Raw genomic sequence first — 24,580 nt, 5'->3', positions numbered from 1 at the left:
ACAATTAGGTGGATTGCACGGATGGAATGCAAGTGGTTTCCCAGTAAAAGTGGAACATCTGGACCAGCGCAAGGGGTGAACGTTCGGCCAACGTTGGCCAAACGGTTTACTGGGCGATTCTAACGTTCACTATTTGCCACACGTGTTGCGAGCATACGGAATCGAGGATTCTGATCCGCTGCGTCGTTACTACGACCGATAAAAACACCGGTCCTGCAGTGGGTCACCATCGATGATGAAACTCGCATTTGTATTGTTTCACACTTTTTTTCGTTCTCGTCTCTACGGTTTTCGTTCACTCAACTTGGCCCGACTGCGATGCGTACGGTGTCGCTCGGACGTCGTTTGCATCACTTGTAAATAACAAATTCCCAAATGCACGATTAGATGCGAACGTTTGTGGGTGTAGGAATCGTTTGTTTACGGTCTATGCATCGCTACACGCCTAGTATTTGTGTATGCACACCCATACTTGTGTGTACAGATACGCTTATGCATGTAAAATACTATGGGTGATTTTCTGATTTAAAAAAAATTACTTGCTTGCATTTGTAACAATTATGGATCTTCTTATGGATTTTTGACCACTTACACGATGTCCTAATTTTTATGCGTTTTGGGGTTTTAACAAGTGATGTCATGTGGCAATTACCTCCTGTCAAGTGACACCACTCTTGGCGTGAAGGTGATGCCACCTGTTTGTGACATCACTTTTTCAGATCAATATAAAGATTATTTATTTATTTTGTCCCAAATTTTATGTCTCAGCCTGGATTGCGATATTTTTCAGATTAATCTGAAAATCTGGAACATCCCTAATAGTAATACATATACATCATAATTCTAACAGCATGCATTTAATGTCTCAATGTACACGTTTACTGTATAAGATTGTGAATGTACCTGTTACATGGGTGTCCACCAATCACTGAAGAAAATGGATTACAGTAGACTGCAGTCCTAGCTATGTTTATGAAATCACATAACCCATACACACTTGGTAATGTGAAGATTTCATCATCTGTGTCTCATGCCCTCCTCTCGACCGCCACATGTCGACCATCGCGTTGACACGCATCATATCGAGATTTAAAAGTCCCAGGTGTTTGCCAACATCACGTGCTTTTCTCGTGTGCTGCTATCGGCGACCACTCTAGAAAGATGGATGACCAACGGATGCAGTTATTTAGGAATTGGTGATTTTGCACAATGACCAAGGCGGAGACATTTTTGTGCACTCGGCACGCGCCTCTGTGCGTGCTGCCGACACGGATTCGCTCGAGGTTTTCGCAATCGTTAAATGCAAGCACGGTAAGGATTATTTTTGCTGCCAATATTTCAGCCAGGGGGACACGTTAAAGATCCCTTGGCGTAGTTCGCAAGAGTGGGACCACTGTGCGCTGGCGTCAGGGTCCACGTTTGGCGAAAATTACACCGCAAATTATCTCGATTGGATACATGGTGTTCATCACTCTCCCTACTGCCCATCCGAATGGCCCAGGTCAGTCTTCACATGAGACCATCCTGGTCTCTTGGGTTCTCATCTGCATGAACATAGCAAACTTGAAACTTGAACCGCACAGTTCAATTAGATGTATAATTACGATTATTTAATTATGGGTACATTCAAGGACAACACACCCTGTACAGGACAATGTGCTATACATACGAATATAATTATATGGGCCTAAGTAAGCAATGTCATATACCCATGCATGTGTTGCGTACACATACATGGGTATATGTTTGTACGTGTATTTACAGATGTATATATCTGCAAACATGTTCCTACGTTTATTATTAGTGGACTTACATATATATCTGTACATATGAATGCATGTGTCTATGTATGAATGTACACATGCATACATGCATGTATACATACATGCATGCATACACACATGACCTATGGGAAAAAAATGTATGTGTATGGAAATACGTATACGTGTCAATGTGCGCGCCATACAGACATATACCCATGCATGTGATGCGTACACATACATGGGTATATGTTTGTAAATGTATTTACAAATGTATAGATATGCTAACATGTTCCTATGTAAATTATTAGTGGACTTATATATTTATATCTGCACATATGAATGCATGTGTGTAGGTATGAATGTACACATGCATGTATACATCCATGCATACACACGTAACCTATGGAAAGCAAATGTACATGTGTATGGAAATATGTATAAATCCGCGTATGTACATATGCAACAAGGCAGTGGGTGACCAGTGCCTCCAGGTTGAGGAAACAACAGCTTCCACTTCAGGTTTGTTCAACCTCCGGTGACGTGAGATTGAGAGGCACGCGTACAGGCCTCGTGTCAATCCACTGCTGTATGAGGACGACCCCCACCCCACGTCGTGCTGCTCCGTTGGGGTCACGTGACCACAATTCACCGTGCCGGTCAGTGCGGGTTAAAGGCGGCCAAGAATGGACACGGGAGCATAGAAGCACAATACGACAATGGATTTTGTCTGTGACGGCCCTGTGCTTTCCCCGCCCGTCACTTGGCGCGTACAGGTGGATTCATTGAGAACTGGAACGTGAAAAAAAAGTCTGATGATGATGATGAAGCTCCTTTGCTAGGGACCAATTATACGGAGCAGTTTATCCCGGGAAGATATGTGCCCCTGTCCGGTTGGAGAAAGCGCCGATGTAACTGCTGCTCCGAATCTTATTCGTGCCTTCATCATGCTCGTTGATTAATCATGGAGGGACCCCTCTCTGTGGACTCCACAAATCTCCCACCTTCCTAAGTGCAAGTGATCGTCCAACCTTCAAACTTGCACCCATCAATGAGAACGCATCAACCCGGTACTCGGATCCCTCCACTGTGCTCTCAACCTAATTCCGACTCAACCGCAAGATGGAGGATCTTGAAGACGCCTTCAATGTCTTCAAGATCTTCCATGGGCTCTCAACGCTCCAACCTCTCCCCCCCCCCTCTAATCGCCTATAATATTATCTGCACACCAGCAACTAAGATCTCCCATCTTACTGCCCCCTGTTCAAGTCCAGACCAAAATCTTTCCTCGTCCTTCTTGTCTACGATCGTCGCAAGTCTCCGAAATGTTTCAAAGAAGAAAATGAATACTTTCCTGTTTTTGGGCGATTCCCAGCGATGCGGATTTAGACGGTCTCTCAATGCGCTTGGATCGTATTGCTGATGAAGCCAATGCCGTCGCATTCCAGTTACTCAACGAATCCACCGGACGCGCGCGCCATCGCCCGAGACTGGAAAACCCGAGGTGGCACTTGTGGCCTCCTCAACCTGAAGCCACGAAAAACCTCCCCTATGCATTAAGTGCCTGGCATGAGCAATTCACATTTTTCAGATTCCGTATTCAAAGATCGCACGTGTCCAAAACCAACGGCGCCACGATCAAGTTGAAACCGGTTCCTTGCGAAGCCTCGGGAGGTACCGGTGGGGCGAGTGGGAGGACGTGTCTCACGGTGGGCCCCCCCCCACCCCAAACTCCCCCTTCTCTCTCCTCGCCGTTCGCTCGATCTCCACCGCGGTTCTAGTTTCTGTACCGTGCCGCAACATCGGACCACAGCCTCTGCATGTCCTCCAGGCCCCTGGTCCAGAGCTCGTGTAGCTTCACCCAGCCGGTGCGCGCCGTTATCAGCAGGTAGTCGGCGTTCTGCGGGTATCGCAGGATCGTGTAGCGGGCCATGACCAGCGACTGGCAGAACCTGCGGGGAAAAGTAGACCATATTGTTGTTGTCGCCGTTGCTGTCGTGACGGTTAATATCGTTTGTTATTCAAGAGGGTTTTTGCTGCCGACTTGTTGATCGACTGGGATTTTAGTGTCCCCACCTCTGCTCTCACCTGCACGCCACCAGGAAGTAAACGGCCCTCCTCTCGTCCTCGGTGAGGGCCTGCACGCTCTCGTAGCCGGCTAGGACGTGACCCCCGGCCTCCATCGCCTCTCCGCTCTCCACCATCATGTACATGATGGCCATGGCCAGGTCGTACACGTGGTAGCCGAACATCATCGAGTTGAGGTCCACAATGCCGGAGACGCGGTGCCGCGGCACTCCCTCCGCCGACTTGGGCCCCTGCTGCTGCTGCTGCTCGCTTCCCACGGCCACCTCCTGCACCAGGATGTTGTCGTCATTGAAGTCACCGTGGATTATGCCTGCGGCGAGGGGGAACGTCGAATTTGATTTCGTCCGTTGTCTTTTATTGTTGACCGTCCTCCCCTCGTCGCCGTCGTCATCGTTCGTGCCCGTGCCGTTTTTATTCCGGCCGCACGATTGGTGTTGCGCAAGCCGCGTGTGCGAGTCTAAGAACGGCCCCCGCAGAGTCTCAGTGAATCACCGACTTCTCCTGCCTTCAAAGGCACAGAATTACAATAACCCACCAGCGTCGTACAACCCTGCACGGGGGCGAGATATGGAGCGGTGTGTAGTGGTATGCACACCGCATCACGAGCCCTTGATTCCCGGCCATGGAGAACATCACTGATATCTGAACCAGTCCTGGGATCCTACCTACCTCCTCACCGACCAGCATGGTGAAGGTGGCAAAACAACCCCCATGACCCTACACAGCCTGGGAATGCCTTCGTCCAGATAGTGCATTTACAAAGGGCTGTACATTATTATTATGAGTATATGTGTAACAAAAACTGTTGAACACAATTTAGCATCCATTGAAAAATGATTTGGTAGAAATTACAATTATGATTTATATACAGTAGCGTCTGAATGTCATATCCCTGTCATTTGATTTCACCTGTGATCAGTGTCTGTGCGAGTGTCCCCCATTACATGCATGCCCTGTAATGCATCTGTGTATGCTGGGTAAAAGTAATCACGTAAAGCACATTGCAAAGAAAATGCTTGCCACAAATGAATCACAATACCTTGCTGATCTCGTCAAGCAGCATAAACCATCACGCGAATTCGGGTGATCCTCGCAGCGGCTTGTGGCTAACCATCGAACAAACAAAGACAGTCACCGCATCGCGCGCTTTCAGATGCACTTCTGCGGCCGTCTGAAAAGCTCTTCTTTCCGATATTAGGAAGGCACTGGAGCTATGCACTTTTAAACCTAGATTGAACACTAATTTATTTTTGAACTGATTTTTTGTGTTTAGTTTGTTGTCCTTCCCCCGCACCTCCGATTAGCACGGTTGGCTACGTACGGTGCGAAAGAAGTTCAACGTATACACGTACGCGGCACCCGTCGTGGCTTCAAGGCCTCGTCGGTGGCCTGAAGCGCCCCTCGCCCCCTGAGGCATGGAGCTACGTCCCGGGTGAAGCTGCGAGGCGAGCGTACATCTGGTAAACTTGTGCAGGTTGGGTTGGATCTCCTCGCGGAACTTGGCGATGACCTCCCTGACCAAACCCTGGTTGGGGTCGCCGTCCAGAGTGAAGAGGTAGGACTCGAGCAGGTGGGTGTTTGACAGGTTCCAGATGAAATCGTCTCGTTGCAGGGAGTGCAGGAACGGGTGCTCAAACTATGCAGATGTTTAAAAATGAAGGCGGTAAGATGACAAAAAATGCAATACGAGATTAACATCGCATTGGCCAGTTGAGTACATATGTAAGTTAAAGGCAGCAAAACGTCAAGCTAGCAAAGGATAGTCTTCGTTTCAAAAAAGATGTTCTCCTTGACTTATTATTTTCTCTTTGTTTTTTTTCGGTAAAGTCACGTAGGTAAAACTATAAAATAAAAGAATGAATGAAAAAACAACTACATTTTTTTCATCATCAGGTGTGAAAACCACAACAAGAATTTTTTTTTTTCAAATTTCCTTGTTGTGGTTTTCACACCTCATGACGATTGCTTGTGTTGCAGTCGAAACGTCGTGAGAATTTCATTGTTTTATATTTTTTATTATTTTATTGTTTCCCTTCTACGTGGTGGTGACTTTACCGAAAGCAACAAGAATATGAATCCCTGCAGTCTCACGTCACCTGTCAAGAGGCGCTCGTGCGCTCGTACCTGCTGCAGGGCTTGGTGGATGCTCGCTGCCAGCTTGCCCACCTGGTAGTACAGGCTGCCATCCGCCAGCACCCTGGACAGCGGCACGCCGGGCAGGTACGTGAGCAGCCGCACGTTGAACTCCTTCTCTCCTTCGCCGCAGTCTGAGAATTCACAGCAGGAGTCGCCACCGAGGTCAAGAGGTCACCATGGTTAGTGAAATCTCACCGTCGCTTCCTTTTGCTGGAACATAAAAAGCTGTTCGGAAGCTGATATCGGAACCTCCAAGGTCTGGCCAAAGTGTCAACTCACCACTTTGCGCCCTGTGTCCATTACCCACGTGCTATACTACACAGGGTCTCTTATGAATTGCTCAACTGATAGCCAAGGCTACTATTCTTTTTTTAGGAAATTAAGCGACAATTTGCTGCTCAGTATTAAATGGTTAATAACAATAATGAACGTGCTAAGTCCGATATATAACGCACATAAAATTCGTGTAGTCTTTAAAACGCCAATCTCTCAAGCAACTTGAATCGAGTATTTCTGTTCCCCCCCCCAAAAAATAGTAAATTGGAGTGATTTTTTCCTCATGACTTTCTTTCACGGTACTATTAACGCAGAAATTAATAACACGAACGCATTCCGAAATTCGCATTCCTATATAGCCTTGTTGTCTAAACCGCTGTAGCTAAATAAAGCATTTGAGAGGAATAATACCTCGCCACACCCATGCGTAAGGCATCCGCCAAAGTTGCAACGTGGCACGCAACCCTCACGCCTTAGCGCACGCTGGCCGGAACCGGGGGCAATTCGCCCAGGTTCGGGCCAGAATGGATACGTCAGCACCACGAGTCTAGCTGAATTCCCTGGGTTCAGCTTGAGCAAATTACTTAGGAGCAGGGTGAATGGGGGCCCCATCTGCATCAGGAGGCGACTTTTATCGCTCGTTCCATCACGTAAATATAAGGGTCAGCGGCATTCCGTGATCTTCGCATTCCAAACACGGCGTTGGGTGGCGATGTCAGCTCACGCGATGAACCCCAAGCCTGGGTTTAAAGGAGCGCTGCTAGCCCAGGCATTATAATCAGAATATGTACTTTTACTGGAGGAATCCGATGAGCTATGAAGCACTTTGCTTTACAAATGTTTAGCAGCCCAGTGTTGTCCCAACTACAGCCCGTGGGCCAAGCCCGAACCACCAAAATTAATTCATTCTGGTCTACAGGACAACTATCCCGCCACGCCTTACAAGAACTAATTAAGTACATGTCTCAGTCAGCAATACTCACTTGAAATTACACACGACAACCGTCGCCCCCGCGCCCTACCCCCAACTGAAAAGTTTGACAAGACCCTCCCGATACTCAGTGAGGCTCTGCTGTGAAAACAAGTGTAACGATGATGATTACAATAATAATATTAATAGAAGTGATGCGATGCAGGAGGTCGGAGTGGGTGTGGGGGAGAGATAAGCTCTGTATCGACATGTTTGCATTTCTCTAAATCTCTCCTCTTGCGGATAGATCTTTCTCCTATCTCTTCCATATAAATATATTTCTGATTAAATCTCTCTATGAATGAGTTAAATGATGACATCACCCTGCTGCTCTATTTAAGACCGGGAGCAAGTGAGGGCTTCACCATTCTGGCGAATTGCCCGATGATGCTGGATGTAATTACCAGCGAAACGTCGTACTCAAATATTGTAAATGTTGTGTATTCACTCATCACACCGGTGGGCTAAAGTAGTGAACTATTTTGTCTGTTGTCAACGTGACACATTTTTTACTGTTTGGCTGTGTCGGGTGGTGGAGGGTTACGACAAATTTATTAATAACGCGATCTCACCCAAAAACCTTTATCATGAATAAATCTCTCTCATATCTCTACATTATATTGCTTGTGACATCTCTCTCCCGTCTATGCTTGTTCATGTAATACATGGTTTTGGTTTGACGTGTTCCCCTTGTCAGCCAATCCGGAACTCGATGCAAAGAGTTTGACGTTTGCTTCTCTGTGCCATTAAAACGTCTCAGGGTCTCGTGGGAAGATAAGCAGAAACAAAAATTACGATTTAGGTTTCGTAAGTATGTTGAAATTCTTTCGCACCATACGTACGTAGCCAACCGTGCTCATCGGAGGTGTGGGGAGGTGGAACACACTGTGCAGTTGGCGAATGGCGGCGTCGGTGAACTGTACAAACATTATATCTACCAACCTGCAGGTCAGTAGATGAGAAAACAGCAAGTGTGCTTCTGATCTCTCACCACAGATGTTATCGTCTCGTCCGTGTGGCTTTGCTGTGAGCAGTCATTCCAGTTTCATCCCACACACCAAACATTGTTTTTTTTTATATACATGAAGAATTTACAAAATATCACAATGTGGACCTTGGGCCAGTACCAACAAGCAGTGCGTTACATCCACCAACCTCACAAAAACTAAAAAGTATGATCCTTTTACATCACTTATCGTCAGTGGAGTGCGACCCAGTATTATACCACCGCCTCATGCTCGGATATTGATCGTTGTCTTTGCAAGTATAAACCAATGCTGTGTTCGTATGATTACTATCAGCCTATTACTAAATCACCTGGAATGTGCCCTATCATAAGATCTGAAAGCTAAGCAGGTTGAGCCTGGATTAGGGCTTCTACGGGTGACAATCGTGCATTAAACAGGCATCACAGGCTGCTGCGTGGTGCTACGTTGTGGGGGCCAGAGTTCAGTTGCAGCAAAATCAATTGTACTGCACTGTACATCTATTAAACTTGATTTGTCGCTTTCGTGACTGCAGGAATTACTCTTTGGTTTTTTCGGTAAAGTCACGTAGAAATAAGAAATAATAATAAAATTACATAATAGCATACGACGTTTCGATTGCAACGCAAGCAATCATCATCAGGCATAGAAGAGCTAAATTTAAGAGAGAGGAAACACAGAACCGCAGATATATATACAGACACCTAAGTAGAAGGGAGTTCACACAGAGACACAAAGAGAGACACAACGTACGGAGCACAGAGAGATAGGGTCTCTGTGCCGAGGCCTTAGCATGTAGGGGGAGACAAAGAGAGATGGAGACGCACATCAAGTAGAACAAGATTTAGTATTATGTACATCTCTTCTCCAATGTCTCTGCTCCCGGGACCCACGCAGGCGCAGCTCACCGATGCTCTCGAGCGACATGATCTTCCCGCTGACGTTGTCCACCACCTCCTGCATGGGGAAGCCCCTCTCCCGCAGGAACCCCATCATGGCCATCTGCACCTCGAGCAGCTGCGGCCGCTGGCTGTCCCGCGTGTTGGTGACCTTGAGCACGAACTGGCGACCGTCGCGCGCCAGCACGTGGTAGTTCTGGTCGACGTAGCTCGCCAGCGGGCTCACCCCCGCCACGCTCACCCCGTAGAGGCGCTCCACCAGCTTCGCCGCGTGGGACTCGCTGATGCACGGCTTCTCGTGCTCGTGGCCATCGTCCTGCGGCGCGGCTTGCATCGTCTTCAACGGACAAAACGAGGGCAATCGAAAAGCTTTTGGGTTTTGCAAGTGCACGTTGGCGTTCGCTCCATTCGTGCAGCGCGAGGCGCCTCCGATGAGCACGGTTGGCTACGTACGGTGCGAAACAAGCTCAGCGTACACACGAGGCTACACCCTGGAGGCGCTACGCTTCGCGGACAGTCCACAGTAGTTTTCACATTTACAGAGTTGTGCCGACACACGTGGCATACTACTTATTTAAATTACATCTCCGAGATCTTTAGCATCCGACTGTGAAGCAGACAGTGCGCAATATTTACAGTTCATACACCCACAGTATTAACCGGGGTGGTCGTGGGGCTCATACCACAAACATCTGCAACGCGCTACCGCTCGGCCATGAAGTCAATCGATCGATCAGCGATCAATAAACACGTCTCTTTGCTCGCATCACATTTAATAGCGACACATTTCACCAAACAGAAAAGCACCACTTAAACATGTCAGATATAAGATTCGTAATAACAGAGAATTCTCCTTGTGTATTTCAGTGGAAATACAGCCAGTGCCTGATAAAGTAGCATTACTGTAACTGGAATTTTAACAAGAACCGTGGGTTTATGCAGCATTGGGGAGCTGCAGCTATGGCCCACCGAGTAAACACCTTGTCCCGTAAGCACGAAATCACGTGTTCAAATTCCACTGGATGTGTAATTGTGTGAATAATAATCAGGGCTTAATCTGTCACTGAATATTTTCCGGGTCGCTGGTGCGGAGTGGAGTGGGCAGCACAGCCCCGGTAGCCACGGCGATAGTGAAAGGTACACACTGGACGTGGTGTGCCGGGTGTCAGCAGATTTTTCAGAGTCGCTGACACAGGGCAGCCCTGGCCGAAATTATCTCCATACAAATGTAAAAGGCAAAGTTGTGATTATGTGTGTCTGTTCAAAATGTTTAGCGTACTTCCCGACATGCAACAAACTTGAAATTTGCCATGTGGGTACTTTCCAGACTGTACACCACGCAAAAATTATTAAAATACACTTTTGTGTTTTATTCTGGGAGGAGGAGGGGGGGAGCTCAATAATGCACTTTTTTTGCACGGCAAGTGAGCTGTGACGTCAAATCTGTCACGTGACCCACGCATGTGGAAGCTTAACGCATTGTAGTGTAGTGGTTAGCGCACTGCGCTACGAACCCGGCAACCCGAGTTCAATTCTCGCTCACGGCCACCATCGGTGACGATTATTTCAACCGCTCCTGGGCCTCCCCTAGATCGACTCAGCCTCAAACGAGTAATTGCTGTGGTGTGTGAACATCGCCACTGGGGACACAAAGGCGGCCGGGCGTGGTGCTGTCACCCACCCCTTCGTCTGTATATATAAAAGCGAAATTTGTGAATATGTGTGTCTGTTCGAAATGTTTAGCATACTTCCTGACATGCAACAAACTTGAAATTTGCCATGTGGGTAGCTTCCAGACTGTAAACAATGCAAAAAGTATAAAATATACTCTTTGGTTCTATTGGGTAAAGTCACGTAGGTGAAAATAAAATAACAAAAAATCACGACGTTTCGGCCACAACACAAGCGGCCTTCATCAGGTGAAGGGACGAGACTGTCTGGAGGACAGCGCTGGAGTGAGAGAAGCCACGCTTAGATCACGACCTTTAAGCTGTATGAGAAGAAAAGACCAAGCGTCTTGACAAAGGAATTAGCATATAATTTAGCATTGAAATGGCTCATTGAAATAGCTAAGTTAAAGTATACACATCCGCAGAGGTACCCCTTGACAAAGGAATTAGCATAGAATTTAGCATTGAAATAGCTGAGTGATTAGCTTGTAACTGGTCACAGAAATAGCTATGTTAAAGTCAGAGCATATTTCACGTAAACAAAACGTGCCAATTAGTTACTTCTTCAGCACACTGGTGTATTGGATAGTAAACCCAGAACATTTACCATTAGAGTATGACGTTTCTCTGATTATTACAACCAGCTTCATCAGGCGATTTGCCATAATTGTGAAGAAGTATTTCTGTTTCCGTCTTTGAAGTCAACTCAGCCTTAAATGAGTACTTGGTGCAGGCTGTGAACATCGCCACTTGGGAGACAAATGCGGCCGGGCGTGGTGTTTGGCCACCCACCCCATCGTGTGCTGGGCCGGCCTTCATAGGTGTTGGCTCCCAGCCATTGCCCCGAGTCTGTTAAGGCTATACGGGGGTCTTTGTCTTTGTGTGTGTGTATGAGATGCGTGTGTGTGTATGAGATGTGTGTGTGTATGAGATGTGTGTGTGTGTATGAGATGTGTGTGTGTTTGAGATGTGTGTGTGTATGAGATGTGTGTGTATCAGATACATGTGTGTATGAGGTGTGTGTATGAGATGCGTGGGTGTGTATGAGATGTGTGTGTGTATGAGATGTGTGTGTGTATGAGATGCGTGTGTGTGTGTATGAGATGTGTGTGTGTGTATGAGATGTGTGTGCGCGCGCGTGTGTGTGTATGAGATGTGTGTGTGTATGAGATGCACTGCTTTATAATAATGAACTACTCACTACTGAGTACACAGACAGTCCCCACTGTGTTCACAGCTACCACCCCAACGCACGCATAAACTCAACTCAGTCATTAAAAATGTTAAGTTATGTTTAGCAAACAATAGTCATTGCAACGTTATACTTGAATCTAATAACAAGTTTAAGGCACTGCTGTATAATAATGTACTTGTCACTACTAACCACACAGTACCCACTGTGTTCACAGCTACCACCCCAACGCACACAAACTCAACACACACAGTGTGCTAACCACTGCACCACCGCTCCCCACACACGCAGTGCGCTAACCACTGCACCACCGCTCCCCACTACACACACAGTGCGCTAACCACTGCACCACCGCTCCCCACTACACACACAGTGCGCTAACCACTGCACCACCGCTCCCCACACACACACAGTGCGCTAACCACTGCACCACCGCTCCCCACACACACACAGTGCGCTAACCACTGCACCACCGCTCCCCCACACACACACAGTGCGCTAACCACTGCACCACCGCTCCCCACACACACACAGTGCGCTAACCACTGCACCACCGCTCCCCACGTCCACCACAACCTGGCACCCGATGATGTATCGATCGGCTCGGCTCACCGTGGTTGCTGCGCCAAGTCACCTGCAGAAAAAATCGATTTAAATTTCGATTAACTATACTCGCGCCGATTCCTAATGGGATAACATTAGGAATCGATTATAGTAGAGTTACGAATGTATGAGTCGATTTCCATTGGGATAACATGAGAATCGATTTATTTGTGGCTTAGGCTAATAAAATCGATTTGCATTGGGATAACATGGGAATCAACAGTGGTCTAAAATGAACCTTCATTAATCGATTCCGACTGTGTAGACGTGGGAATCGACCACGTTAGACGATCACGTGTGTGGGCGTGGTCTCTCAACGTCAATCAACCAGGTAGGGCGTTGACTGGTGGAGAGTTTGGGATCTGATTGATTGCTTCTGTGGACAGCTGAGATTAGGAGCACACTCTTAAAGGGAGTGCTCCTAATCTCAGCTTGTTACCTGTATAAAAGACACCTGGGAGCCAGAAATCTTTCTGATTGAGAGGGGGTCAAATACTTATTTCCCTCATTAAAATGCAAATCAATTTATAGCATTTTTGACATGCATTTTTCTGGATTTTGTTGTTGTTATTCTATCTCTCACTGTTCAAATAAACCTACCATTAAAATTATATTTCTTAAAATTATATTTCTTTGTCAGTGGGCAAACGTACAAAATCAGCAGGGGATCAAATACTTTTTTTCCCTCACTGTAAACCCCAATGATCCGATCGAAATGAGGGATTTTGATCGGATCATTGGGGGGCCACGTGTCACCACCACCCCCCCCCCAAACAGTCATGAGCAGCACCTCCCCACACGCCCTGCCACGGAGAAAAATGTTTCACGTACGAGAGTGAAACTGATATTTTCATTCTCAGCTGGAATTTAGCCAAATGCAATACGCTTGAGAAACCTGGTTTAAAATCACAAGCAAGTTGCCTGAATTTCAAACTCATGGTCTCAGCGGTACAGCTCGGTGCTCTTGACAGGCTGAGCCAACCGGTCACTTCATCGCAAGCAACCGGAAGCATCAAGGTTGTCAATGCCGTGTGCGCCGTCCTAATGGGGAGCGGCAGTGTGGTGGCTTGCAACGCTGTGTTGCGAACCCAGTGAACAGAGTTCAATTCCTCCCCACTCACGACCAATAATGGTGCCGAATATTTAAACCGCTTTCCATGGGTCGGCATGGCTTTAAATGAGTACCTGGTGCAGTGTGATCGTGGTGGTGGTTGTGATGGTGGTGATGATCATGGTTGTGATGGTGGTGGTGATGGTGTCTCTATGGGTCTCTGTGAGTCCCTGAGCCTCTATGGGTGTCTACGAGTCTCAGTCACTCTGGGTCTATATGGGTCTCTATGAGTCTCTACGGGTCTCTACGGGTCTCTGTGTGTCCCTGTGGGTCTCTGTGAGTCTCTGTGTGTCTGTTGGTCTCTGTGTGTCTCTGTGGGTGTCTCTGGGTCTCTGTGTGTCTCTGTCGGTCTCTCTGAGTCTCTGTGGGTCTCTGTGTGTCTCTGTCAGTCTCTATGTGTCCCTGTGGGTCTCTGTGGGTCTCTGGTGGCCGGGCCTGCTCTTGGCCACCCACTGCTCGTGTGCTGTGCCAGCCTTCATAGACGCTGTTACTCGCCAACAGCAATTGCCTCAACAGTCTGTTATTTCAAGTTTCATTTCAAGTTTTCATGTATTAGGTATAGCCCTGTGACATGGGAATCAATAGTGGTCACCCACCTAAGTTCATTATAAATGTGGGAGCATTATACGCATTAGTTCGCTATCACGACATACAGTACCCTGGTGTCTACAAACTAAGTTGCCTCTGTGGTAGTAGTTACATTGTAGTTACATTGGTGAAACCAAACGCCATGTCTCGGACCGCATTCGTGAACACAAAGCACACCTTAAACACGGTAGGACCAACACCTCGGCCATGGCAGATCACTGTTATAATTCAGTAGGCTCACATGACATTGACTTCTCCAAGACAGAGGTTCTTTGCAATCCATCTGGCTACCATGAGAGATTTGTTCATGAGGCTATCCACATATACAAACACAGAGACAATTTCAACCGAGAAGATGGACTATGGCTTAGCAATCATTGGAAGGATTTGATAAACCATTTCAGGTCTTAATTGATTGTTCACGCTTACGGTGGCTTTCAGACAGCATAAATTAATTTTTCGTCTCCCCCCTCCTCTTTTCAGAACATAGATGGACTCTTGATTTAAAGCTTTCGTGACTGCAGTAATTCATATTCTTAGCTCTTTCGGTAAAGTCACGTTGAAGGGAAACAATAAAACAATAAAATATATATAAAAAAGAATATATATTTTATTATTTTATTGTTTCCCTTCAACGTGACTTTACCGAAAGAGCTAAGAATATGAATTACTGCAGTGACGAAAGCTTTAAATCAAAACATTAACAGGCTGATGTGCCACATCTCCTCCTTCAAGAAGTCTCACAGCCCTGCGATGTTGTGTCCACACAACCCAAACTACGGAGTGCCTGGTGGTAAACCGCTGTGCTGTAGCCTGCGCCCCTCCAGTGGAGGAGGAACAGTAAAACCTCGCTGATGCTCTCCTGAAGCACTCCTGTGCGCAACAATCATTGAGACTAGTTGCACGTGCATCGATTGTAAAACCCCGTTCCGTTTCAGGAAGTGGGGACAGTTGGTGCCGTGTGCTCGTTTCACGTCGGGGTGCCACTAAAGGCGCAGGTCCCACTCCTGAGTGATCGGTTACGCGACGCTCTTTTGCACGAATAATCAATCTCTTGCAATTTTATTTAATTATTTAAATCTTCCGTGACTGCAGCGATTCATATTCTTTGTTCTTTCGGTAAAGTCACCACGTAGAAGGGAAACAATAAAATAATAAAAAATATAAAGCAATAAAATTCTTACGACGTTTCGACCGCAACACAAGCAATCATCGTCAGGTGTGAAAACCACAGCAAGAACATTTAACTCGTAATCTCGTAGTCACTTACATGTTAATATCGCCTGACGATGTCACTTCCCTCTTAATGTCGCCTGATGATGTCACTTCCTGCTTAATGTCACCTCATGATGTCACTTCCCTCTTAATGTCACCTGATGATGTCACTTCCCTCGCATGCAATGCAAACATGTCCAGGGCCCCGAGCCCCCCACCTCCGTCTGAAATGTCCAATGCGCCCATCGCAGAAAGCTGGTGCTACACACAGGTACTTGTTCCCCTGTGGCCAATCACATTCAACGGGTCTCCATCTTGTGCCGGTCAAAGTATGCGCATGGCTAATGCATTTAACTTTTACACGGTTTTTGTTCATCGCAAAGCCATCCAAAATGGTTTCATAATTATGTGTAAGTGCAATTATGGATTATCATTGTACAGGCTATTTTTGTACATCAGATTGCAAAGTTCATAGAATTGCACTAACAACATTATACTAGATAATTGTCTCTGATTTTGACTGGTAGTGTATTTATACAAAAGGGGCAGCAGTTTTTATCAAATAAAAAAAATAAAAAGGCCTTTTATTGCACACTCTAATCTATGACATGTTGAGACTTGTGTTAACGCTGTGCAGTAATGCACATGCAAGGTAATCGCAGAACACTAATAAGACCCTTTCATTTACAGTAATGTTTCTTTCCTTATAGACAGTTTATGTTTTTTGAGCACAATATTCAGATGTGTGGGTGAAATACTTGAGGGTTTGTCAATGGTCATGTATTTATGGTAATGAATGAGCTTTATAGCTGTTATGTGCTCGTGTATTTCAGGTTAAGGTGGTAAAGTTCTCTTATATGTGGACCATCAACAATTTCAGCTTCTGTCGTAAAGAAATGGGCGAAGTTCTCAAGAGTTCTACATTTTCAGCAGGCACCAATGATACATTGAAATGGTACAGTAAATTCTGGCTATTTTATGACATTAAAAAATCACAATGCTCACGGAGGTGCTTTACTAGAACAATTTTGCATAGTGCATGTTTTAGTTCATACTATATTGTTTTAGTAATGTAGTCTGCGCGTACATACACACCTAATATGTCTTGTTTATATGTTCAATCAGGTGCCTACGCATACACCCCAAGGGTCTTGATGAAGAGAGTAAAGATTACCTATCGTTGTACTTGTTATTGGTCAGCTGTCCCAAGAATGAAGTCTACGCCAAGTTCAAGGTTTCTATTCTTAATGCCAAGGGAGAGGAAACCAAGGCTATGGGTGAAACTACTTGTATTTAAGTATCAATTCACGTCATATGTGTATTTGGTAACAGGATTATATCATAATCAGCCATTATTTATCGACTGCTTGAAACATTGTATAAACCTTCCGAACACCATCCCTCATCCTTCACATGAGCTGATCTAATATCTCCTTGTCTACGTTTGACATCGTCTTGGGCATGTACTCTACTTTTCTTCCTATTCGACCACTAGTCTCATCCATCAACCATCCCATTTAGCGATGTGTCCTGTCCAAGCCCAATCTATATTTACAACAGTGAATATGATGTCTCTAATTTGCCGTTTTGATTTGACCAACGTGTTCCTCTTTCAGTTTCTCACTGTAATTCTCAACATACTTCTCTCCACGCTTTGTGTACTTTTTAGTTTTGTTCCATTTGTCAGTGTTTCTATTTGTAATCAGTGTTTCATAGTAGGTAATATGCACTAGATTGGAATCTTTCATCCTGTAGCACATTGCAACTTTTCATTATCAAATTCATATTCCAAAAGTGCTCTTGATCCTGTTCCACCTTCAGAAGTTGCCATTATGCATATTTTTAGTGTTTTCCATGATATTGACCCTCCAATAATTATTTTATTTTGCTTAGTGTACCTGGACATTGTCATTCACGGACATTTCTTTTCCTAGTTTTACAATCTTCACCATGTGTTATTCCATTGTAATTTATCAAGTGACGGCTTTATTTTTTCTGCTTGCACTCACTGTTTATTACAACTTCATTATTTTTGTTTGTATTCTCATCCATTTTTGTATTCATTTCTGGTGGTTTTACAAAGGTTGGCATTTTCATCCCATTTCACACTTCTCTTTTACCTTGCTTTAGTGGTTCATATTGTTTGTTTTATAATTGCCTTATTACTTTCAGGATACTCTTTCAATGCGCGATAACTATTTTAAGTGATGACATACATACATTTACTGTGCTTTGCTAAGGCTATTAACATGTTTCTGAGAGTCTAAATCTATCTTTTTGTTTTAAACTTTCATGTTTTTTTCTTATTATTTGCTTTGGTGTTGTCTTTGGTAATGTTAACATGTAACTCACGTCACACAACCATGTTTACAAAGACAAGCATTATTAATACACAAACACATTCAACTAATCCATATGAACTATATCTTCATACACTTAAATCCAGGTCTGATTTTCATCTACCTTGAAGTTAAAAGCTAAACTGAACTATTTTTATTTTACCAGGCAAGGCCCACTGAGCTACAGTGTGGGAAAAAAGTATTTGATGCTCTGCTGATTTTGTACGTTTGCCCACTAACAAAGAAATGATCAGTCTATAATTTTAATGGTAGGTTTATTTCAACAGTGAGAGACAGAATAACAACAACAAAATCCAGAAAAACGCATGTCAAAAATTGTATAAATTGATTGGCATTTTAATGAGGGAAATAAGTATTTGACTCCCTCTCAATCAGAAAGATTTCTGGCTCCCAGGTATCGTTTATACAGGTAACGAGCTGAGATTAGGAGCACACTCTTAAAGGGAGTGCTCCTAATCTCAGCTTACCTGTATAACAGACACCTTTCCACAGAAGCAATCAATCAGATTCCAAACTCTCCACCATGGCCAAGACCAAAGAGCTCTCCAAGGATGTCAGGGACAAGATTGTAGACCTACACAAGGCTGGAATGGGCTACAAGACCATTGCCAAGCAGCTTGGTGAGAAGGTGACAACAGTTGGTGCGATTATTCGCAAATGGAAGAAACACATAAGAACTGTCAATCTCCCTCGGTCTGGGGCCCCATGCAAGATCTCACCTCGTGGGGTTGCAATGATCATGAGAACGGTGAGGAATCAGCACAGAACTACACGGGAGGATCTTGTCAATGATCTCAAGGCAGCTGGGACCATAGTCACCAAGAAAACAATTGGTAACACACTACGCCGTGAAGGACTGAAATCCTGCAGCGCCCGCAAGGTCCCCCTGCAAAACAAAGTACATATACATGCCTGTCTGAAGCTTGCCAATGAACATCTGAGTGATTCAGAGGACAACTGGGTGAAAGTGTTGTGGTCAGATGAGACCAAAATGGACCTCTTTGGCATCAACTCAACTCGCCGTGTTTGGAGGAGGAGGAGGAATGCTGCCTATGACCCCAAGAACACCATCCCCACTGTCAAACATGGAGGTGTAAACATTATGCTTTGGGGGTGTTTTTCTGCTAAGGGGACGGGACAACTTCACCGCATCAAAGGGAAAATGGACGGGGCCATGTACCGTCAAATCTTGGGTGAGAACCTCCTTCCCTCAGCCAGGGCATTGAAAATGGGTCCTGTATGGGTATTCCAGCATGACAATAACCCAAAACACATGGCCAAGGCAACAAAGGAGTGGCTCAAGAAGAAGCACATTAAGGTCCTGGGGTGGCCTAGCCAGTCTCCAGACCTTAATCCCATAGGAAATCTGGAGGGAGCTGAAAGTTCGAGTTGCCAAACGTCAGCCTCGAAATCTTAATGACTTGGAGAAGATCTGCAAAGAGGAGTGGGACAAAATCCCTCCTGAGATGTGTGCAAACCAGGTGGCCAACTACAAGAAACGTCTGACCTCTGTGATTGCCAACAAGGGTTTTGCCACCAAGTACTAGGTCATGTTTTGCAGAGGGGTCAAATACTTATTTCCCTCATTAAAATGCAAATCAATTTATAACATTTTTGACATGCGTTTTTCTGAATTTTGTTGTTTTTCTGTCTCTCACTGTTCAAATAAACCTACCATTAAAATGATAGACTGATCATTTCTTTGTCAGTGGGCAAACGTACAAAATCAGCAGGGAATCAAATACTTTTTTCCCTCACTGTACATAGCTCTTTTTCAGAAGTGCCCCGGCCACAAACGATAGCTTAACGAGATGGCTTATTGTGTGGAAATGTATAGCAGCCAAATACTCTGGATTTTTATAAATATGGAGGGAAAACCCGGAAGACCTGGATAAAAATACATGCAACCACAAGGAGAACATGCTGATTCCAAATATACAGGCATCAGGGTTGAGATCGAACCCATGACCTATATTCCAGGCGAGGTAGTTGACTGCCACCGTGGCGCAGGGCTTTAGAATACATTGCTGTCTTTACACTTTGAAAATAGAATTAAGTTTTTTTTTCCCATTACATGAAATTACCACAGTTTATTGTAAGAACTGGTGAGTATTGTTTGAAATCTTTTTTTACAGAGAGCCCGCGAGCATACCGCTTTTTCCAAGGAAAAGACTGGGGATTTAAAAAATTCATTCGAAGAAATTTTTTGCTTGATGAATCTAATAGCTTGCTTCCAGATAACAAACTGACACTCTTTGGTGAAGTAAGTATGACATGCTGCAGCTAATGTGTAATTTTCTATTTTAGTCATTACAATTGCACAGTTGGAGTCAATATTCTACTTAATTGAAGATTGTAATAATTACTTTCCCTGTTCCATACAAGGAAATTGTTAACATGAGTTTTACAAGCACGTTTTTCCTCCACTGGTGCTAGAGTTAACATAGCACAACAATTAAATAATCAAGCGTATTTTTTTTAGATTTTCTCCCTCTGGATAGTGTTTATATTTAAACCTTGACATTTTTATAAACTAGAATGTCAGGTATTACATAAAGTGTTTTGTTTAAATGTCGCCACATGAATTCCTTTTCCTATTCTCGGACATCAGCCAGTTTGATGTAAATGTTTCTTGTCCTTAGGGGGGTCCTTTTAATCAGCCAGATTTATATTTTTTATCTTTAAAATACTTTACAAAATACAAGCATTTTTGATAATGAAAGGAAGCACATCAAGAAGGGCTGTTCACTTCCTCTGTTGTTGTGCAGAACCCATAATTAGGGGCCTCACTACCTGTTTAAACTGTTTATACAGTGTAAAATAACTTGACAAAAATATAGAATGAAAATTGATTAATATGAAAAACATTTCACGGACCTCTATTTTGGCATTATTCACAACACTTGTTCTGATATAGGATGTCTGTGCAGATTTGCTTGCTTGATTGAACCAAAGCCTACATCTTCATGCAAAATGTGTAGTTAAGTGAGGATTTGTAAAAAAAAATCATCAAATGCCTTCTCAAAGCTGGTTGATGTCTATGCAGGTTAGTGTGGTGCAGGATTCCGTGAACTTTTCTGGTCAATCCAGCATGAGTACATTGAAAGTGCCAGATTGCCGGCTGGCAGTTGACTTCGGGGAGATCTGGGACAATTCCCGCTTCACTGACTGCCTGCTTCGTGTTGGTGGCCAGGAGTTTAAAGCACACAAGGCCGTATTGGCAGGTCTGTGCCACAACAAGCAACACATGTGTCGTTTAGTGTACAATAGAACCATATAATTAATGATACTGTAATTAGTTTGGGGTAATCAACTACAGCCATTTCCTGTTTTACACTGAATTTTATTAACTAACACTGGCAAATGATTACGTCAATTTGTAATGCTTTTTGTTATAGGATACATCAGTAAATATGTGTAATGAATTCAACTGAGTCACAGACGCACTTCTTCAACCGACACACGGGGTACTACCCCTTAACACATGAACAACCTATGGTGGTGGACCACCAGGCTATCTACACTAATTACACGGGAATTAGCTACGACGGACCGGACCCTGGCCGGGGTCCGGGTCCACGTGTTGGTGACTCTTGTAGGACGTAGATTCTTCAGGATGAACAACAGCAGCCGGTCCCTCTCAGGGACCCGGCTTTTATCCTCTGTGGCGGGGGTGGCTCCGCCCTTGGCCACGACCACCTTCTGGAATCCTCTAGCGGGTTCCGGGCCCTGACACGTGACCACCCCTAGCCCCCACCTGGGGGCCCTGTGTACACTTTACCGATCACGTGTCCTTCGTGGTCAAGTGCCATGGCCCTTGGTAACCCCATTCCCATGGCCAGCACTCTCACACCCTATCCTGTAGGGGTCGGCACCCCACGCAGAGCGTGGTGCCACTCAGCACTGTCAGACAGCGCTCACCATGCCCCTCTCGGGCCGGTACTGCACCCACATCCACGTGGTGCCCGCGATGTTAATACATCGCATGCTGTGCCTCTCTATAGCCGGCATTACACAGTGACATTCGCGATGTCACTACATATATAAATGTAATATTGTATTGTGTGAGAGATACACATATTTAATTAGCCTGTTGCTAAAGTTTGTATTCCGTTTTTATTTACTTCACTATATCGTTGTTGTGCAGGAATTCATTTTTCACAATGCAGTTATGGTGTAGGTTTTGAGCCTCTAATTTGGACATTTATTTGCGTCCATGTTTGACAAATCTGTAATGGATATGCCATATGAAATAAAATATGGATCTGGATTTTACCTCATTTGATCTCTAGATATAACATCTAAATGTGTCTGTACCACATTCCGGTGTTTTTCCAATTCACTGTACAGTAAAACCTTGAATTGCGAGTAACTTGGTCTGCAAGTGTTTTGCAAGACGAGCAAAATTTTTTAATAAATATTAATTTGATAAACGAGTGAGGTTTTGCAATACGAGTAGTACGTATACGCTTTGTCTGCCGAGCGTCACGTGATCACAACTGATATACGAGTGCTTTGATATACGAGTGCTTTGGATTACAAACACGTTTCCGGAACAAATTATTCTCGCAATCCAAGGTTTTACTGTATTTGTTAACAGTTGCTTTACCTTTTTCAGGTCGGTCACTTGTTTTTAATGCTATGTTTGAACATGAAATGGAAGAGAGGAAAAAGGTATCTTTAAATGCAATCTTAATACAGCACATTAATACTGTGATCATACATTTCCAAGGTGCATTTATCACAATGGAACGGTTGATAAGTATCTCTTGAGAGTGCTGTCAAATGTTGAACTATTACCCTAGTAACTCTTTTGGCGCATTGCACATTTATTATCAAAAAGTATTCATTCCGAGGGAATGTTAGATTGTATTTTATAGCTATTTTTTATTCAACATTTCACAGAAGGCCATTGCATGTGTGTCAAGAATGGATTTATTACGCGCAATAAATAGTCATCGGCAAGTTGAATACAACTTGAATGGAGCCACTTTACATGTGTTGTGTAGATATAAAGGATTTTTATTTAATTTAATGCTATATTTTCGTCTCCCAATATATGCCGAAGTTAATTTGAATATATTGTCTTGCTACCTTGCAGAATCGAGTGGAGATTAATGATGTGGACCCTGACGTGTTCAAGGAAATGATGAGTTTTGTCTATACGGGAAGGGCTCCAAACCTGGAGAAGATGGCTGATGAGCTGCTGGCCGCTGCTGACAAGGTTACACGCTTAAAATATTAACATGAGATCGCACCACCTTGTGATGTATCGGTATGCAGTTGCAGGTCGCAAGTGAAATTAAAACAGCATTTAGGTCTTTTCTAAAGCCCGTGTCACAAATAATATGAATAGCAAATGTATATGATGTAGACGTTCACATTAGTGCTTTCAGGTTTTGGAATTGATGTCCTGGGAGATGATTGAATTTTCAACAAAAAATAAAAATTGTCATGCAATTTCACAATTGAATTGAATGTCAAACTGGTATTAGTCCATGCTAGAGGCTAGTACGTGTGCATTGAAGTGCATTCACATGCAGCATTTTTATCCTAAGTGCAACCATTTGGCTGTGTGTTCTTGTATTGAGGGATTTTTGTTAATCACATTAACAATTGATATAATTAGTAATAAAATAAAGGGAAGTGTTTTAAAAGATTGTTTGATGTGGCATGGCTGTATAGAAATAAATTGGAACAAATATACTTTTATTAAGGAAACGGATATCCTGCTGTTCCTGAAGATCTGCCAGATAATCAGTTAAGAGTCATTACTCTCCCTTCTGGAACATCATATTCAATAGTTCCTAAAGCGATTGTAATGAAATAAGAATACAAATCGTATAAAGTCGCATGTTCAAGCTTTGTTCATTAAAGTTTAATATTCTGCTAGAGTTGAAATACGGTGGCTTGCAGTTGCATTGTTTATCAGCTTAACAACCAAACTCTTGAAGCTCTTGGAAAACAACATCTCACCTCCTTTGTAATTTGCATGACTTTGTAACCAATATAATAAAGTTTAGGACAAGGACCCCTAATTATAGTAGAGATCAATAAATACATGACTTAAAACATAAATATGCTGAAAGGTTGATGCCATGTTTTAAGAAAATTCTCAAACATTTGACTGCTGTATACTGCGTTTATAAAGTAGTTCATGGGGTGAGGGAATGTTATACAAGCGAAATAGGTAGAGAAAATAGTGTTCTTAATACTGAAATTGCACTTTGTTTTTACTTTTCTCAAGTATGCATTAGAGAGGTTGAAGGTGATGTGCGAGGAGGCACTATGCACAAACTTGTCGGTGGAAAATGTTGCAGAGACTTTGATCTTGGCCGATTTGCACAGTGCAGAGCAGTTGAAGGCCCGGGCCATTGACTTCATAATAAACAGGCAAGTCTAGTGAGAGTGTGACTGTCACTGAGCTGCGTAAGATTGATGATGCTTACATGGCAATTTGCATTACAGTCCCTTTTAATGGAGACTAACCGTTTGCCCCAATCCTTATAGACACTGCTTATTAGGAGCTCGCTTAACCCTGACTTGTACTTGCAGTCATGCGATGGACGTAATGGAGACGGCGGGCTGGAAGTCCATGGTTCTGTCTCGCCCTCACCTGGTTGCGGATGCTTTCCGTGCCTTGGCCACGGCCCAGTCTCCACAGCTGGGACCTCCATGCAAGCGTCTCAAACAGACTTAACGGTGGCAGGCAAAGAACATCTATGG

General features: G+C 44.2%; 2 protein-coding genes across 3 annotated transcripts; one reads left to right on the top strand and one right to left on the bottom strand.

Annotated features, from left to right (window-relative positions):
• Positions 1-953: 953 nt before the first annotated feature.
• Positions 954-9,449, bottom strand: LOC142915738 (hydroxylysine kinase-like). Its single transcript, XM_076061436.1, has 5 exons — positions 9,125-9,449; positions 5,973-6,115; positions 5,304-5,484; positions 3,849-4,158; positions 954-3,712 (listed from the first exon to the last, which is right to left on the bottom strand). The coding sequence occupies exons 1-5, from the start codon at positions 9,447-9,449 to the stop codon at positions 3,538-3,540; spliced, it is 1,134 nt and encodes a 377-aa protein (XP_075917551.1). The 3' UTR covers positions 954-3,537.
• Positions 9,450-15,674: 6,225 nt separating this feature from the next.
• Positions 15,675-24,272, top strand: LOC142915737 (speckle-type POZ protein-like). 2 transcript variants are annotated; one of them, XM_076061434.1, is made up of 8 exons: positions 15,675-15,765; positions 16,328-16,449; positions 16,620-16,771; positions 19,990-20,117; positions 20,901-21,078; positions 22,473-22,528; positions 22,956-23,078; positions 24,102-24,272. In XM_076061434.1, the coding sequence occupies exons 1-8, from the start codon at positions 15,688-15,690 to the stop codon at positions 24,255-24,257; spliced, it is 993 nt and encodes a 330-aa protein (XP_075917549.1). In that variant the 5' UTR covers positions 15,675-15,687; the 3' UTR covers positions 24,258-24,272. The 2 variants fall into 2 exon arrangements, with proteins under 2 accessions (XP_075917549.1, XP_075917550.1); XM_076061435.1 differs by lacking the exon at positions 15,675-15,765 and adding an exon at positions 15,816-15,904.
• Positions 24,273-24,580: the final 308 nt, after the last annotated feature.

Source organism: Petromyzon marinus, unplaced genomic scaffold (genome assembly GCF_048934315.1).
Source record: "Petromyzon marinus isolate PM22_M1 ecotype Great Lakes invasive population unplaced genomic scaffold, UKy_Petmar_22M1.pri1.0 PM_G_Scaffold_34, whole genome shotgun sequence".
Taxonomy (NCBI): Eukaryota; Metazoa; Chordata; class Hyperoartia; order Petromyzontiformes; family Petromyzontidae; genus Petromyzon; species Petromyzon marinus.
The sequence above is the reverse complement of the archived record's forward strand: the minus strand, read 5'-3'. Positions and strand labels throughout refer to the sequence as shown.